This window comes from Pelodiscus sinensis, chromosome 1 (assembly GCF_049634645.1).
Source record: "Pelodiscus sinensis isolate JC-2024 chromosome 1, ASM4963464v1, whole genome shotgun sequence".
Lineage (NCBI taxonomy): Eukaryota > Metazoa > Chordata > Testudines > Trionychidae > Pelodiscus > Pelodiscus sinensis.
Genome location: NC_134711.1, coordinates 110,621,717 through 110,637,993, shown reverse-complemented (window position 1 = coordinate 110,637,993; position 16,277 = coordinate 110,621,717). Strand labels below are relative to the sequence as shown.

The window sequence follows — 16,277 nt, the reverse complement described above, 5'->3', positions numbered from 1 at the left end:
GGTCAGTTCCAGCGGCGGCTGAATCTGGACGCCAGTTCCGACTTACATACAGATTCAACTTAAGAACAAACCTACAGTCCCTATCTTGTACGTAACCCGTGCACTGCCTGTACATAGTTAGATCCTACAGTATAGGAAATTGGGAAGTATAAAATAGTCATCCTTACATGAGTTACAAAGAGGGCTTATCTACAGTGTGACAACACACTCTACAGGAGTGAGTGTTCTAAAGCTTACTAATGAGTTGCATATATATCAGACCATGTACTGGTGTGCCTGAGAAATTCCTTAGTGCACTTTAACATAATGCTGTTTGAAACAGTCCTACGTTAAAACAAGGTAGGAAACTTTTAGGGCATATCCCAGGAGGGAATACACAGACCAAGTAATATGCAAGCTAGTGCATTTTACAAATCATACCCTCTGCCCCCTGGAACCCATTACCACACAATGTAAACAAACCCAGAGTCTCTCCTTACAGTCTTTGTAGATTATTTTATGATGAAAGTCTTCGAAATGATGAATCATTAACTAAGCTTATAGAGATAGGATGGCAAGATGTGCACTACAGATGCATGGGCTAGGGATTTTGGTGAGGAGTGGGGATATAAGGGTTTGGGTAGCAGGGGAAATGTATTTTGAGACCTGTTATTTACTCTTGATGTGAAAGTGCAGTTTTGCTGCTAGATGATTACACGTTGTGGGTTATGATTCTAAGTACTTGTTGTAACAGCTAGACATTTGAGTAGGAGTCTCTTGTATTTAAATCTAAATACCTAAGTAGAAAGCTTGTCAACATAAGATACAGACACACAAAATATGCAGTGAAACTACATAATTCAAGTAACGGGGCAGGTTAGACGTATGGAGCATATTAAGATTAATCATTGTCACCATTGCCATTTATCTGCAGTCCCCTATTCTAACTTATCCAGTGTCAAATATTTAGTATTAATGATCATCAGAAAAAAGAAATGTGTATAATTGCTTGCACTGGATGTAGTATACCCAGACAGGACAGAATGGACTGATGGGTCTATGCATCCCATCTCCTTGGTATTTTTTGCTTAGCCACAACTGTTAAATTCAAAGTGTGAAAGTCTAAGCCAAGATGCATCAGGGTCACAATAAGAAACTCTGGCCCTCAAAAGAACGGGCTCCATTTTCAGTCTGCAATATTTTAAATATGTTCCACATATTTGGTTTAAATCCCATGCTGCAGAAACTGGACACTTAAAAGTGGGTCCCAAGACAGGACAGTTTTTTGGCTCCTAGAGTTTGGTGTAGATGTGGTACTCAAGATCTTTCATAACCAAACCTGCTGAAAGTCCACTCCCACTGCTCAGGTGACTTCAAAACCATTTGCAAAGGTGGTGCAGTCTCTCAGCAGGCCTTCATTGTTCTTTGCCATTGGCTACAACCTCTCCTTTGGGGACCCACACCAAAAGCCACCACTTCAAAGGGGCATCAAGACAAGACATGGATTCACACGCCCATTCCAGCAGGGTTAGTACCGTGCTGCAGAGCTGCACAGCACAGGGAGGTGAGTCGCTGAGGCAGTTTCAAAACCCAGACAGCATTCGACCGGGTTCCCAGTCTGGCAGAGAGGAAGGTGTCACTCACAGGAGCCCACTCGTAGTCATTTTAATTAGTACATTGGTTTCAAGCGCCCTCTAAAGAGCCTGATTAAAATCCTTAAAAGACAAAGTGCCACTTGCGCAGCAACAGAGACAAAAGACTTGAAAATACATCATAAAGCTACTTAGTCTTGAACTGGAGGCTTATGGAGAGGAGAAAATACAGTCACCCATGCCTGATGGCAGAGCTGGACCAGCTTGTAAAGGAAGGGAAGAGACGTGGGAGCCGCTGCAGAACAAAACAGAAATATTTTGTTAAAGTTTCATACCCTTCTGTATATAAATACCTAAAGGAATGAGCCCCATTTCGGTTAATGGAGGTAGTCAGCTTTCATTTCTCCTTATTCCTTCCCAGGTGAGTGCTCAGAGCCTCAGCCAGCAGAAACTTCAGGACACAAAGAAGAGGTGCTGCTCCCATCCCTAGTAAGCTAAGCTTCACCCTGCCAAGGTTCGCGGAATGGCACAGAAGTCCCCTCTGTGGGGGATACTGAGCACATGCCTTGGTAATAAAGTTTCTTAATTCTAGTGGAGACACTGGAAACTCTAATTACAAAACACAAAGGGGAATTGATAGCCACAGACTTTCTGAATGCTAATGAGTGCCTTTTTGGTCTGTTTTGGTTCAGCTTGTAGCTTAAATGGATCAAGTTTGAAGTTAAAGCTAAATTACATTTCTAAAGTTCATCAGTCACAGCCCTTCTTACCACCCTTGCATCATCTTTCTCCGCTAGAGGCACAGTCTGGGACTGGACAGCTATGAACTGCCCATCACCTGTGCTGCCGGCACAGTTTCCACCAGTACCTTTGGTTAGGAAAGGTGGATGCAGTAGCTAGAAGTTTATTTACAGCCAGATGTCCTATATGTCTCCCAGCAGTGACTTTTAGTGGAAACTGTCGGAAATAGAGAAGCTGTGAGCTCCCTCCCACCCACCTTTGCTGCACCGTATCTCACAGTAACTGCTAATGGGAGAGGCTTGAATACATGATCCTCTTCCAAGTCCTACTCTAGCAATTCCCAATTGCTTGTTCATAACTATAAGACAAAATAACATTCAGAAACCTTAATTGCATACCGGGGTCTAGTCTCACCACAACAAGGCATAGTATGAGAGCAGCCAACAGCGTCTTTTTGAAAGGGCTGGAACAGAAGTGGCTTAACATGGATCCCAGTGCTCTACGCAGAATTGTTAATATGGTCAATAACTTTCGGGACACAGAGCCTGAAATATAAGGACAAAAAGTGGTTAGAGATAGGGGCAAGGAAAAGAAGACACACAGATGAGCTGCTGGGTTCCAAAAAGCTATCTTCAAGGAGCATGTGGGGCAGACACCCATTACACTGGCCTAGGAAAGGTTAACTTTGGCAAGAGAACTAGAGGTGAGTCCTCTGAGTGGTCAAGAGAGGCTGCAGGGAGGAGATGCATCAGGGAGGAGATGCATGGAACAACCAATCAGGGCCTAGCAACCTCACATAAAAGGAGCTACAGGGCAGAGTAGAGTAAGTTGCTGCTGGGACCTCAAAAGGATATAGTCTAGACGTAGCCCTTATCGGCGGAGGGATGTAAATGAAGCATTTTGAAAGTGCAAATGAAGCCGGGATTTAAATATCCCATGCTTCATTTGCATAATCACATAATGGTGCTCTTTTGAAAAAGCGCCATTTGGAAATTGAAACTGCAGTCTAGACAAGGTTCTTTCAGAAACGGGGCGCTTTTTTGAAATCCTGTAAACCAAAAAATTATGTTTACAGGATCTTTTGAAAAAGCCCCCCCCCCCAGCAGACCAGGCTTTTCTCCGGACGCCTGTGGCAGAGCAGCTGGGGCGCTGCCGGTTGGTCCCACAGCACCTCTCTGGGCGCTACTGGACCAACCCGGCAGCACCCCAGCTGCTCTGCCCCAGGCGTCCCCAAGTCAGCCGCTGCTGAAACTGACCAGCGCTGACTACAGGAAGCCCAAGGCAGAGTTGCTCTGCCCCGGGCTTCCTGGAATCAGCCGCTGATCAGTTTCAGCAGCAGCTGACTTGGGGACGCCTGGGGTTCTTAAGTTGAAACTGTATGTAAGTCGGAACTGGCGGTCAGTTTCAGCAGCGGCTGAATCTGGACGCCAGTTCCGACTTACATACAGATTCAACTTAAGAACAAACCTACAGTCCCTATCTTGTACGTAACCCGGGGACTGCCTGTAGTCCAGACATAGCCAAGGAGTGAAAATTGTGTCTCTAGTAGGCTGAAAGATCTGTGGTATCTTGGAAAGAGCAACTACTCATTGGGATGAGGAGTTCCTGGTTTGCTCCAGAGAGCATTCTGCACCAACAAACTAAAAATGCTGTGCACAATATTTTAACCGTCTGCAAAATTCTGCATTTTTTTATTTGTTAAATAAATGTGGAAACTCCAGCACAGGGAATGGCTGCACAGAAGTGAGAAAACATTGTGCAGCTCCCTCCACCCTATCCCGTTCATGGACTCTGCATGAGGCTGCACTCAACACTGACACAGTGCAAGGACCAGACCTGTCCCAGAAACTCCACCACCACCACCACCCAGGATGCTCCTCCTCCATGCCAGGTGAGTGGAGCTCATTGGGGGGGGGGGAAGTGAGGCTTGGCGAGAGGGTATTGGTATGAGAGGGTCTGGATACATGGGTGCTGGGCTGATGGGGGAGCAGCTCCCTCTACAGGGATCCCTCCCTCTGCAGTTGAGAAGTGATGGGTGCAGGAAGTGAGTGGTGGCAGTGGGGAGGGGAGTTTGCAGCAATTTCTGAAGCTGGGGGAGAAATCTGGAGGTGGGTGTGACCCAGCCACAGATACCATGCAAAGAAACACAAAGTCCCATCCTCCCAGTCGTAAATGAGACTAGCAGCCGAGTCCAGTGCATGGTAGGAGCCACTGGCTGGGATTTCCTAAGTCCTGCCCATTACCACACAGTGATTTACCTCTCTTAGTTGTCTTGGGCACCCAAAACATACTGCTGGAGAGGGTCATATGACCATTCTTGTGGCTTCCCTTTGCCTCCCCATCAGAAAGTCATTTTTCTGTGGGGAAAGCAAAGTAACCTGCAGGGGACATAAATTCAGTGCATGCACAGTGGCGCAGAATTCCCTCAGAAGTACCGATTGGTTGCTGGGGCTCAGTAGTTGCATGTTGAGAGGCTAGGGAAAAAAAGATGCTGGGGCCATGGGGAAGAGGCCCAGGGAAACATAACAGCACTGGGAGAAATTAAGAAGTTTGGGACATGGAGTAGTGGGTGGGCCCAGATCCCCTTCCTCCTCTCATCACTGAGGAAGTGGAAGGATTATCGTACTGAGGCACTAACCCCAGGAGGAGGAGGGGGAAAATACAGATGGTGATGCAGCTGGAGGTCTGAGTCACAAAGAGGCTGCTGCAAGTGAGGCCACAGGCAGATGCAGAAACAGAGTGATGACATGCAAGTCACGGACAGAGGCACTGGCCTCAAACTAATCTCCACATTGACTAGGATGCTAGCTCATTGGTCAGTGATGATAGGACAGGACAGGATAGCTCCTAGAGGAGGAAAACTGTGTTTGTACCAGGTTCCTCAAGGCTCCTGGCCTGTCCGAGCTTAGCAAGGATGTAACACCACATTGGCTCCAGCAACCTACATAACTTCCTAATTGGGCAGCTAACAGAGGTGTGCTCCATTAGTTCTGCTGTCTTTCCAAAAGCTTGGTGGTAGCTGTTATTGAGGAGGAAGCTCTATGGGAACTTGTACCTCCCCCCGCTCCCCAAAAAAACACAAAAAACAAAAAAAAACACTTTATAGAACTATAAATACTGATGTCCCATAGATGAGGATACCCCAGATATGTGATAAAACATCCCGGAGACAAAAACTCCCAAATAATTCAGCTATTCTTAAGTCTAATAGGTGCTTAAGTACCTCCCATTCAGTCGATTACATGGGCTAAAAAAATAAGGAAGTAAACACTGGCAAATACATAAGCCCATAAAGGAAATGCTATCTGTCTTAAGTTTTAATTACATTTTTTATGTATTTATTCTCTAGTATATTTTAGAAACTAGAAAATAATTGTATTAGACTTTACGAGTATGAAAGATGAACATTGCCCTTATAACTCTTACAGAGCAAGAGCATTTGATTTACTAGTTTGTTCAGCCACAAACTATGTAAGAGGTCAGAAGGCATATCCCCAAGCAATATTGTTAGTTAACTGGTAATATTAAGCCAGCAGACTAAGGCCATATTTACACTATGGAAACTGGTGACACAGATATGGTGCTTTCTAGCTTGTGCTGGCATAACCCTGTAATGTAGATGCTGCCTACAGTGATGGATGGGAGTCTGTCACTGAAGGAAATCCACCTCTACAAGTAAAAGTAGGCATAGTCAGGGCACACAAGGGTGTGGCTTTTTCACATCCCTGATCATTGTAGCTAGATGAACCTAAATGTTACATGTAGACCAGGTCTAACAATATGGTGGGTAACTGCTCTTGTTGCTGCAGCAGCAATGAGTATCAACTAGTGCCAGCTGCGATGGAGTTTCGAGAGAAGGAAACTTGACGGAACCGAAAGCCATCCCCAGACGACTTTCAGCCACTATTAATCTTGGCTAGGTTGGGAAAGGAGAACTGGCTGTACAATCATCCAATCCGGCATAATAAAAGAAAGAATGAAGGATACAGACCTTCTACCTTCCAACTGGTGTTTAGAATCTAGCCCCAGTTGGAAAGGGGGACTGAAAAGTCAACCATGTAATGGCATCTTACAGCTTGAAATAAGTGAGTAGCTTCAGTTCAGTTCCCGGTGGGCAAGTATCCAAATCCTACAAAAACACACCACTGCAATTGGCATCCAGCAGAGAGGTCAAAAGCTAAAGAGGCACGGGAAGGTAGGAATACCGTGGATTTCCTAGCACAGTTTGAGGTCTTTATTTTAATTTGAAAGTCCTTAATTAGTTTGGGTTTGTTAAGGTACCACCTCTTTTCCCTCATACAATGCAGCCACAATTGTGAGGCATCAGAACTGCAGCTCCCTCAATGAAGATGGGAAAAGACTACTCGCAGGACAGTTCTCTGTGAAGGGCTTTTAGATCTGAAACTAGCTTCTCCTTTTGACTTGCCTGATTTGCTGGCCTTCTGGACATGCTGCAAAGTCCATCTTTTCTCCTGAACATTTGGGAAGGATCCAAGCTGAGGGATCTGGGTTACAGGAAAGGGGTTTGAGATTAATTATTTTTTAGCGGACAGTGATTACTTGAGGAGGGAGAATCTGCAGACTGTATTTTTCAGACTGTATTTTTTAAAATGTATTTCAACATTGCGAGTTTTAACTATAGTGAAAGCACCAACTACAAGTACATAAAACTCTTAACATAAGTCTAAATACAAATAGTGATTTGGCCCAAGTTCAATCACTCCCTCTTCCACAGCTTGGAAGACAACAGCAGGAGCGCAAGGACTGGAGAGAGAGCGCCTACCTAACAGCTTCTGCCTCACTGTAGCTGGTTGGTCTTCAGGGGATGATTGTGTCTCTTCTTGCTGTACCCACCGACACCTCCTCTCGCTAATGGTCCTCAGGGCCTCAAGTTGTTGCTCCTTGCTGAAAGCTTCACAGCTCTGTACCAGCTCCTCTGCCTCCACAAATTGTCCAAGGGGGAGCAACACATGCAACACATGTAACTCCATTAAGGTGCCATACGAAGGCAGGCTCTGATTGGTTAAATCTCTCAGCCAATAACTGTCAACTTCCAGCATCACATGGGGCTCCTTCACTTTGCTATATAAAAGGATGCTAGAATCCAAGAAAAAAAAAGTTGAGATCACTTACGATTACCAACTTCAGTCATCTATAACCAGGACTGGACATAGATCCCTCAGTAACACCTGTGACATCTTAAACACATGCTGTTGGCACTGGTGGTGACGTGTGACCTTCTCCCTAAAACTCATAATGGTTACACAGTTACCTACACTGCAGGCTTAAATAAGCTTTATACTGCAGCGCCCACTGCCGCCAGTCCTGCTCCTGGGGAGGCTTTGCTGCGGGCTCTTTAGCCAGCTGCCTGGGAGTGGGGCTGGTAGCCTCTGCTCCCAGGGAGCCAGCATGTGAACTGTGATGGGGGAGCGCAGAATGGAACAGGACCGCCACAGACAGGGGCTCCTCTGGTGAGCCCCGTGGTGCTGAAGCAGCCCCCTTCTCAGGGCAGGGGAAGTGGGGAGCTGCTCCAGCCTTTACCAGTTAGCAATGTACATTCCTATGATAACCTCCCGCCTTAGTCATCTCTTTTCCATATTGAGAAGTCCAAATTTTATTATTCTCTCCTCGTACACCCCTAATCATTACCACTGCCCTTTTCTGTACCTTTTCCAATTCAAATATTTCTGTTTTGAGATGAGGACACCAAATCTGCATGCAGTATTCAAGATGTGTATGTACCATGGCTTTATACAGACACTGTGATATTTTCTATCTTATTCTAGTGGTTCCCAATATTCTGTTAGCTTCAGTCAGGAGACAGTCGCAGTAGCCCAGCCCTGCTAATGAAGAGGAGGGAACAACATGTCTTTCACTGCAGCAAAGCACTAGGGAGACGCTGCACTGTTTGACTACTCCCGTGGAGAAGTGAAACTGCTACCTGACTATAGATGCTAGAGAACCCCCCCCCCCCCAACACCACCACCACACACACACACACACACACACACAACTTGGGGAGTGTGATCTTGGTGTCAGAGCAACATCCCTCCTCCCACTAACATAATTTACTTCCAGAGTCTCTGGCCATGGAAGAGCTACAGTTCAGCATGTAAAAGCTTCTAACCTACGTGTGGCATTCCTTGAAATTGAAAGATGCTACAGAAAACCAAGTTCAGCTCTGTTCTTTCATTCTGAAATGATTTCCTTTTAACAACTGTGCCTGCCCCCTCTTTTGTGCCAGACTGGAAGGGGGAAATTACAAGAAAGGAGGAGGGACACAGGAAGAAAAAACCCAACTCAAACCCCATAGAACACACTACACTTGTATGTTATGGAACCTGGGTATTTTAGGCAGAACACATCGGGAAAGCACAGATAATTACTCACCACAGTTCCAGAATTTTTGGAGGCAGCTGTTCAGGGACCTGGTAATACTGCAGGACCCAGGACAGAACTTCTCTCCACCGGTTCATCTCTGCCAGGGCCTGGATCCCCACAATGCACAGGGAGCATTTTACTTCCGCAGAGCTGTCAAATGGACAGGACAGGTGAAATGAGCACTTACGAGAAATGCTGCTTCAGAAGCCTTCCCTGTCCTGACATACCTTAGCTTGAGGGCTTTCTAATTCCGCCTCAGCAACTTTTCCCCAAAAGCACAGACAGCATTCAGCCTTTTAGGCTGGATGTGTTTGTTACACATCTCCAGCAGAAGTTCCACATCTCTCAGTCATGCACGGACCCTTTTTAATACTAATTAGGAGTTTTCTATATTCACAGATATAAAAGCAGCCAAAACAAGCTAAAGTTACCTATAAATTAGTTTAGCAACGATCTAGCCTTCAAAAATGGTTTGGTTACTAGAAATCTTGACCAGAACTGTGGATATCATTATTATTTTAGGACTGACAATGTACTGAATGTGTTAAGAGATTCCAACCCTAAATAAGGCATGATTGATAAAATACTTTTCAGGACCAAAGAGAAGCAATAAGAAAGTGAATGAGATAAGCCCTGGCCTAAAATTCAAGAGAACAGGGTTCAAATCTTCACCTTGCTTGTGTAACTCAAAGTAAACGATTCACTCATTCTCTCTGCCTCCAGCCTGGTTTACACCAGGAAATTAGGTAGGTATAACTGTCAGTCGGGGGTGTGAAATTTCCATACCTTGAGTAACACAGTGAAAACAACTTAAGCCCCAGTGTAGGAAGTAGTCAGTTGATGGGAGAATTTTCCCAAAAACCTACCTACTGCCTCTAGAGGAGGTGGATGGATTACTGTGGGTAGAAGCAGTGCCTTCACTGAAACACTACAGCAGCTATGCTGCTGTGGCATTTTAAGTGTAGAGAAGCCCTTAGTTCCCCACCTATAAAATGAAGATTCTACTACTTCCCTCCCACTATTTGTTGGTCTTGTCTATTTAGACTGTCGGCTCTTTGACACAGGCCATATATTTGTGCAGCACTTAGCACACTGGGGTCTCTGGATGTGACCGTAATATAGCAAGCAAAATATAAACCTAAACCGCTTCTTTCACAACCTGGGGATTTTTTTTTAGAGTCCTTTCCTGGCTCTTCTGCCATATAACAAGTATGGGTTCAATCAAGTAGTGGCTAACAACATAATTTCCATGCAATCTAATACATTCTTCCAGGGAATTCTTATCTTGATGCCCCTCCCCACTTGAAATATGTCTGTGGGCCATTTGGTACCACAGGAACCTTTGGACTATATTCCCATGGGGCATAATGAGCTCAAAAGCCATCAAAATAATGCAGTTTTTTGAACTCATAATTAAAACTAAGTAGAGCTAGACCAGATCTGTTGATTGGCAGAACCTCCAAAGAAATGGGAGTTAAAGGCCTAAATACAATGGAGGATTGGGGGTTAAATCCCCAGAGTTCATACACTCCAGCTGTTCAGTTCCTCCACCCCAAATCAAAAACTTAAGTAAAGTACATAGCCTTGGAAAAGAAGAAGAGCAGGAGGCATATTTTTGTCTTCAGATAAGGTGGGGAAATGAGCAACAAGACTGGATAACCTAACACTTCAATTCTGCTTCTAGGATAGACAAAGGGACGAAAATATCCCTAAATATAATGCTTTATAAAGAGTTAATAAATGATAGTTATTCTAAGCACTTTACAGAGATAAGTAGAAAGAAAAATTCCTATATTCCATGGCCAGAAGGGACCATTATGAGCTAATCTGACCTCCAGGACAACACAAGCCACAGAACTTCTTCAAAATAATGCCCAGAGCAGATCTTTTAGCAAAACTTCCAATCTTAATTTTTAAAAATGTGTCAGTGATGAAGAATCCAGCATGGGCCTTGATAAATTATTCCGGTGGTTAATTACTCTTCCAGTTAAGGATGTTAAGCATCGACTAGTTTGACTAATGGAATAATTGATGCCTTTTAGGCAGAACACATCTGTTCCCGAAGGCAGGACAGATCAGATGTTAAACTAACTGAGGTTAGTTAAATTTTAGCGGAGTCCTATCAAACATCTCATGCTCCCTGTAGCTGGGTGTATTCACGCACAAGAGTCATGTCTTTTCTCTCAAGAGAAGTCACCCGATTGCGCTTGGATGGGAGTAGATTTCGCAGGACCCGGCTACACAGGCCCAGCCTGCGTTTGCCCTGAATCACAAAGCAGCGGGATCCTCCTTTGCTCCGTGCCCCTTCCGTACCTTTCACAGCCAGGGTCCGAGGCGAGGCTTTCGCAGCCCCGCTCACACCTGTCCAGAGCAGCAGCGAAGTCCAGGTGCACCACCAGCAGATCCGCAGCCTCCTCCAGCAGAGCGGTCGCCGGGGCTAGCACTGGAGACAAGGACAGACTAGGCTCGCTGCTTTTGAGTCCAGCTAAGGACACAGGCAAGTCTTTCTTCATGGTGCCCGGGGAGCGGCGGCTGTTAGCTTTCGGGCTGGGCTACGTGCCTTTGAATCCCGTCCCCGCTCTTCGGAGCCATGGCTCGCTGCTGTGACCCCACCGGGGACTTCTCTGTCCCCCTGTGCACGCCTGGGCTGGAGCGCAGCTGCAGGGGGAGGCTCTGCGCGATTTTACAGCGCACGCTGCGCCGGAGTCTGCGTGCACCAAGCGGCTGCTCTGCGCCTGCGAACCGTGCTGTGGTCCGGTTGGCGGGCGCAGCGTGCAAAGCCCAGCCCCCTAGATAAACAGGGCCTGCCTCTCTGACCAAGAGCTGCCGCTCGGGGGGGGGGGTGGGGGCACAAACCTATTCCTCTTAAACAGGCATCTTCCCCGCCTAGCCACACGCCTAGCAGCGCTGTGCAGAGGGCTGTGGGAATTGTAGTTTCTGTGTGTCCCTGTTCTGCTGCCTGAGGGAGGCTGGAGGAGGAAATCAGGCAGAATGCAGTCTGCCCTAGGGTTTAGACCTGAGCCGAGAGGATGGGAGGGGTTTCCATGCAGTGTTTGGAACAGTGTCTCCACCAGTGCTACTGAGTACCCATAGGGGTACTCGACAAGTCTGGGGGGCAGGTCAACACCACTGAATTTTGGAGACAATTGAATTTTTGTTGTAAGTTTTACAGCGCTTTATTATTTTTGTACTTTTTACACCCAAAAATGTCATTGCCCGTCCAGCTACGATTAAGTTGTTTAAACAAATGTGTTGCAATGGTAGAAAAAAATATTGTGTCTGAAAACTAGGTACTGGAGATAATTTTTTTAAAGGGGTACTTTATAAAAAAAAAAAGTTGAGAAACAATAGTTTGGAGGATTCAGGTTCCAAGGGTTGTGCAAAGAAGGGGTGTGAAGGGCTGGTCCACTTCCCCACAGATGGAAGTAGAAATGGAATTACTTTGATTTTTTTCCCCCATTCCTTATGTCAGTGAATTTTTATTGAGCTGCAATGGGGGTGGACTCTGAAGTCCTGAACACAGCCAATGCCAAGCCTCAGCTTTCCCTGGGAGTGTGGATTTCAGAACCCATTGGGCCCACCAGGGTTGACACAAACTGAGCCTTCATGGAACCTGATTTTAAGAGGCGCTGGGCATCCATGAAGTTCAAAAGCATTTCTGAAAATCTGAAGGGGGTGCCTGAAATTCCAATGTTGCTGCAAAGAGGCCATCATCGCTAAAAGTCCAAGATACATTCCAAAAACTTGAACTTATAACAAAACAACTTAAAGTGGGGAATTTTTTTCCCCACGGATAACTTCCATTTGCACAATTTTTTTTTAATTTTTTTTTTTTGCAACTTAGCAGCGGGGAATGGGAGGACTTATAATGCATCAGTTCCTACAAGCGTCAACATCTTTAGTGTGGAATGGATGTATACCAGGTTGATTTATATAGTGGGGATGCTCAGTACTGGACTAGAACACATAGAGGCTGTTGAGGGGGGAGGTGATTAGTAGTGGCCCAGACAGTTTTCTTAAAGAAAAAAAGCCATGTTCTCAGGAATCCACAGAGAAGGCCTTGAAGTGTTTTTAAAAACTATTGCTCCTAGTAGTTATGCCAGAAGGATACTACTCTTTGAACATGGGGCAGCTATGGTCGTGCTAGATATATGTTTCTCAACCAGTGGTACTCGTACATAAGGACATAAGAATAGCCATCCTGGGTCAGACCAATGGTCCAGCCAGCCCAGTATCAGCCCAGGGATATGCGAGAGAAGTCTGAGGGGTACATCAACACAAGTAAAAATTGGCAAAAAATGTCTGGGATTTTGCCCTGCAAAAAGGATTGGGGAAGGGGCAGTGGCACGTGCCTGTCAAATTGAATGTTCAGAGCCACGTGCCCGGACATTAACAGCCACTCTGTACACGTGCCCCAGCACCTGGCAGGAAAAGCGCATGGCTGTGGCGGCTCCAGTGAGACCCAGGGCAGTTCCAAGTTTGGGGACAGGTTCGGGCAGGGAGGAAAAAAAAAAAACTTCCATAGCTGCCTCTCTTAGTTCGTTTCTAGGGTTGCCAGGTGTCCAGTTTTTAACCAGACAGTCCAGTATTTGAGCTTTCTGTTTGGGAAACAAATTGAGAAAATATAAATGCCTGGTATTTTCTAAATAAGATGTAATGTAGATTGTGATGTAATGTCAAGTGTGTCCGGTATTTTTGTTGAAACCATCTGGCAACCCTATTTGTTTTCTCTCCAGCAGCCTTCCCAGGGTGCTCCAGCGGAGAGGGTGGTTGAACCTGGAGACGTGTATTACCCTCACCCCCACCAGCAGCTCAGTACAACTTATCCACATCGCCCCGTCCCCAAGGCGCTGTGGAGAGAAGCTAAAAGGTGGTGAAGCAGCACAATAAGCTTTGCTCCAGAGAACCCCCCCCCCCCCCCCCCCGCATCAGTGGCGTAGCGAGGGGGGGCAGTTGCCCCTGGGCGCCATGCTGGGAGGAGTGTCAGGCTGGGTTGGGAGCTCACGGTGGCAAGCCCGGCACTGGTGGGCCACTTGCTTCCTGCAGACAAGCTGCCGAGGCAGGGCCGGGCGTCAGGAGCGGGCACTTCAAAGGTAGGGTTACCATACATCCAGTGCCTGGCTCTGGGGGAGAGGTGGTGCATTGGATTAGAGAAGGGGGTCTGGGGTGCCTGGCTGAGGGGAAGGACATTGGATTAGAGCGGAGGAGCTGGGGGTGCCTGGCACTGGGGGGTACTTATTTTTTTAAAGGGGTACTTTATTTAAAAAGGTTGAGAAATACTGCTCTAGGTGATTGAAACGGATAATGGGAGTCATCAGGAGTTCCAGACTCTGTACTCCAGTCTGTCATTGACTGACTTTGTGACATTGAGCAAGTCAAACTGTCAAAAATGCTGAACAGCTGAAACTCAGGAGCTCCAGGAGAGTTGTGGGTGCTTAGCATCCTCAAAAAATCAGTCTCAGTGCAGTACAGGTCACTTAATCTCTTACCCAATTTGTAAAGTTCTTTATCTCCACAGCTGAAAAAGGCTGTCTGTGCAAATCATTATTATTTAAGCCATGCGAAATTGTCACAAACATTTATCAGCTCACCTACAAGACCTTCTGTCCAACTGACTACTGGGGGAAGGGAATGGTTAAAAATTACTCAACTTTCCGCCCCCCCCCCAAAAAGTGCTGCTGCTGAGGAATTACATTTTGCAAGCCCATATTACCTTGGTGTTTTCTGGAAAATTAATGTTTTGTGTAAATAAAGGGTCAGACGTAGCTAGAACCCACCATTTGTAAAAGGAAGCATGCTCTCAGCCCTGTAGGTTGGCCACATGACAAATACATTGTATATTAAGTCCTTGAAGTTAATACTGTATCCTAATACATGTATTGAAGGATCATCCCCAATCAAAAGTGTGCTTAGGGAGTCATGCATGTACCATCCTGACAGGTTGCTGAAGTGAATTATTCTATACAAAAAGGTAGCAATTATCTTGAATAATGAAAGGACTGACTGCAAGGTGGCACACTTGTTGCATTTCCTTCCATAAATCCCAGTACACATGCAGTGGTGGCATACTGAAAAGATGTGAACTGCCCTGGAAGAGAGGAAGACCTGATGTTGCAAGTAACAGTCGGTATATGCATAAAAGAGAAGAGTTTTCTTTGTGTAGGATAGGGCAGTGTTTCTCAACCAGTGGTACGAGTACTCTTAACGGTACTCGAGAGAAGTCTGGGGGGTATGTCAACACAACTGAAATTTGGAGAAAACTGAATTTTTGTTTTAGGTTTTACAACTTATTGTTGTTGATGACTTTATTATTTTTGTACTTTTTACACCCCAAAATTTTATTTCCTGCCCACCTATGATTAAGTTGTTTAAACAAATGTGTTGCAATGGTAGGAGAAAAAATTTCGAGTCTGAAAACTATAGGTACTGGAGGTATATATAACTTTTTTTAAAGGGGTACTTTATTTTTTAAAAAAAGTTGAGAAACGTTGGGATAGGGTATGTGTTTCTGTCGTAGTGATGAGTCTCGAAGGATTTGAGTCTCAGAGTTTGCTTTTTGATCAAATAAGGACACAAAGGTCATTAAAATCTTTGACTTCTCTGGCCAACAATCAAGACTTCTGTAAAAGAACGGAGTCCAAACCAAAGCTTCCACCTTCAGTTAAGGTAAGCAGGGAGTTAAGGAAGCTGGAATCAATAGGACTATGAGACTGCATATCTTCTGTTTAGTCTCAAGGTGGCGCCTTAGCAACATACATTTAAGCAACTAAACAGTTTTCAAAGGCCTAAACATGATGCCACACTCCAGAGTTTGGGGTCAGGTTGATGTTTGCTCCATTAACTGGCAATACTGAGTAGCTAAAGTTGAGGTCCCAAGCTTTTGCTCTCTAAACAAATACACAGAAACACTAGCAGGGAGCAGACATGAGAGAAAAGGGTAGAGCTTTCACTGTGACATAGATTGGATCTGGTCATACTGCATGGTTTCTTTTTTGAAGGAATTCCTGTTTTCTTCCTCCATGATTCTCAAGGGCCCTGTATTGTGGCAGCCTGTGTCTGGCTCCCTCTGAGTCCTGTTAAGTGCTGCCTCTTGGAATATTGTTAAAATGATGTTCTCAAGGTCAGTAACTTTGATAGACTAGATAAAGGCAAGCCTTCCAATATTTCTGCTCCCCACATCATATTCCATCCACACCATGAGATCTCGTCAGAAATCCTTTCTGTGCATGAGTATTCATGCATTCACTACTACAATACCTTGTTAAAAAGAATGGAATGATTTGTCCAATGAACTGTAGTGTGGATGTTACAATAGCCTCCTTTATTACATGACCTTCCAATATACATGCAGTAGTATAAAATACTACATATGCTTAACTATTGTGGAAAATAGCACAATTTGAACATAAATTACTACTACACAATGAGAGAACTTCCTCCAGCCACATATTTCCAGCTGAGAGGCGCAGGGTAAGTTATACTGTTTTGTATGTTTGCTAATTGCCCTCTGTTGTGTGTAATCATTTAATGAAAGTCACTAATGCATATGCCTAAAATGGCAGAGAAAAGGCTATAAGGGGGATT

The 16,277-nt window shown here is 45.3% G+C and overlaps 1 protein-coding gene and 1 long non-coding RNA gene across 4 annotated transcripts in view; one reads left to right on the top strand and one right to left on the bottom strand.

Moving 5' to 3' along the window:
• LOC142818309 (uncharacterized) overlaps nt 1-7,183 on the top strand; it is a 62,180-nt gene extending 54,997 nt beyond the window's left edge. Inside the window, exons 3-5 of one of the 2 annotated variants that reach the window (XR_012895744.1) lie at nt 1,993-2,060; nt 4,034-4,203; nt 7,048-7,183. This is a non-coding gene — a long non-coding RNA (uncharacterized LOC142818309). Of the gene's footprint in view, nt 1-1,992; nt 2,141-4,033; nt 4,204-7,047 lie in introns of both variants that reach the window. The other variant, XR_012895742.1, reaches the window with a different exon arrangement.
• PEX26 (peroxisomal biogenesis factor 26) lies at nt 7-11,439 on the bottom strand. 2 transcript variants are annotated; one of them, XR_003091615.2, is made up of 6 exons: nt 11,007-11,439; nt 8,703-8,843; nt 7,096-7,409; nt 6,739-6,817; nt 2,711-2,857; nt 7-1,866 (listed from the first exon to the last, which is right to left on the bottom strand). XR_003091615.2 is itself a non-coding variant. In XM_006135467.4 (5 exons), exons 1-5 carry the CDS (start codon nt 11,204-11,206, stop codon nt 1,763-1,765), a joined length of 906 nt encoding a protein of 301 aa, XP_006135529.2. In that variant the 5' UTR covers nt 11,207-11,434; the 3' UTR covers nt 9-1,762. The 2 variants fall into 2 exon arrangements, 1 of the variants encoding a protein (XP_006135529.2); XM_006135467.4 differs by lacking the exon at nt 6,739-6,817 and having other exon boundaries at nt 9-1,866; nt 11,007-11,434.
• Between the last annotated feature and the right edge of the window lie 4,838 nt (nt 11,440-16,277).

What these genes read in the sequence shown, in the direction of transcription:
- PEX26 (XM_006135467.4), bottom strand. Translation starts at nt 11,206, where the DNA reads ATGAAGAAAGACTTGCCTGTGTCCTTAGCTGGACTCAAAAGCAGCGAG. An exon ending in TCGGACCCTGGCTGTGAAAG is followed by an intron (nt 8,844 to 11,006) that starts GTACGGAAGGGG and finishes TCCATTTGACAG; the next exon opens with CTCTGCGGAAGTAAAATGCT. An exon ending in CCAAAAATTCTGGAACTGTG is followed by an intron (nt 7,410 to 8,702) that starts GTGAGTAATTAT and finishes CTTGGATTCTAG; the next exon opens with CATCCTTTTATATAGCAAAG.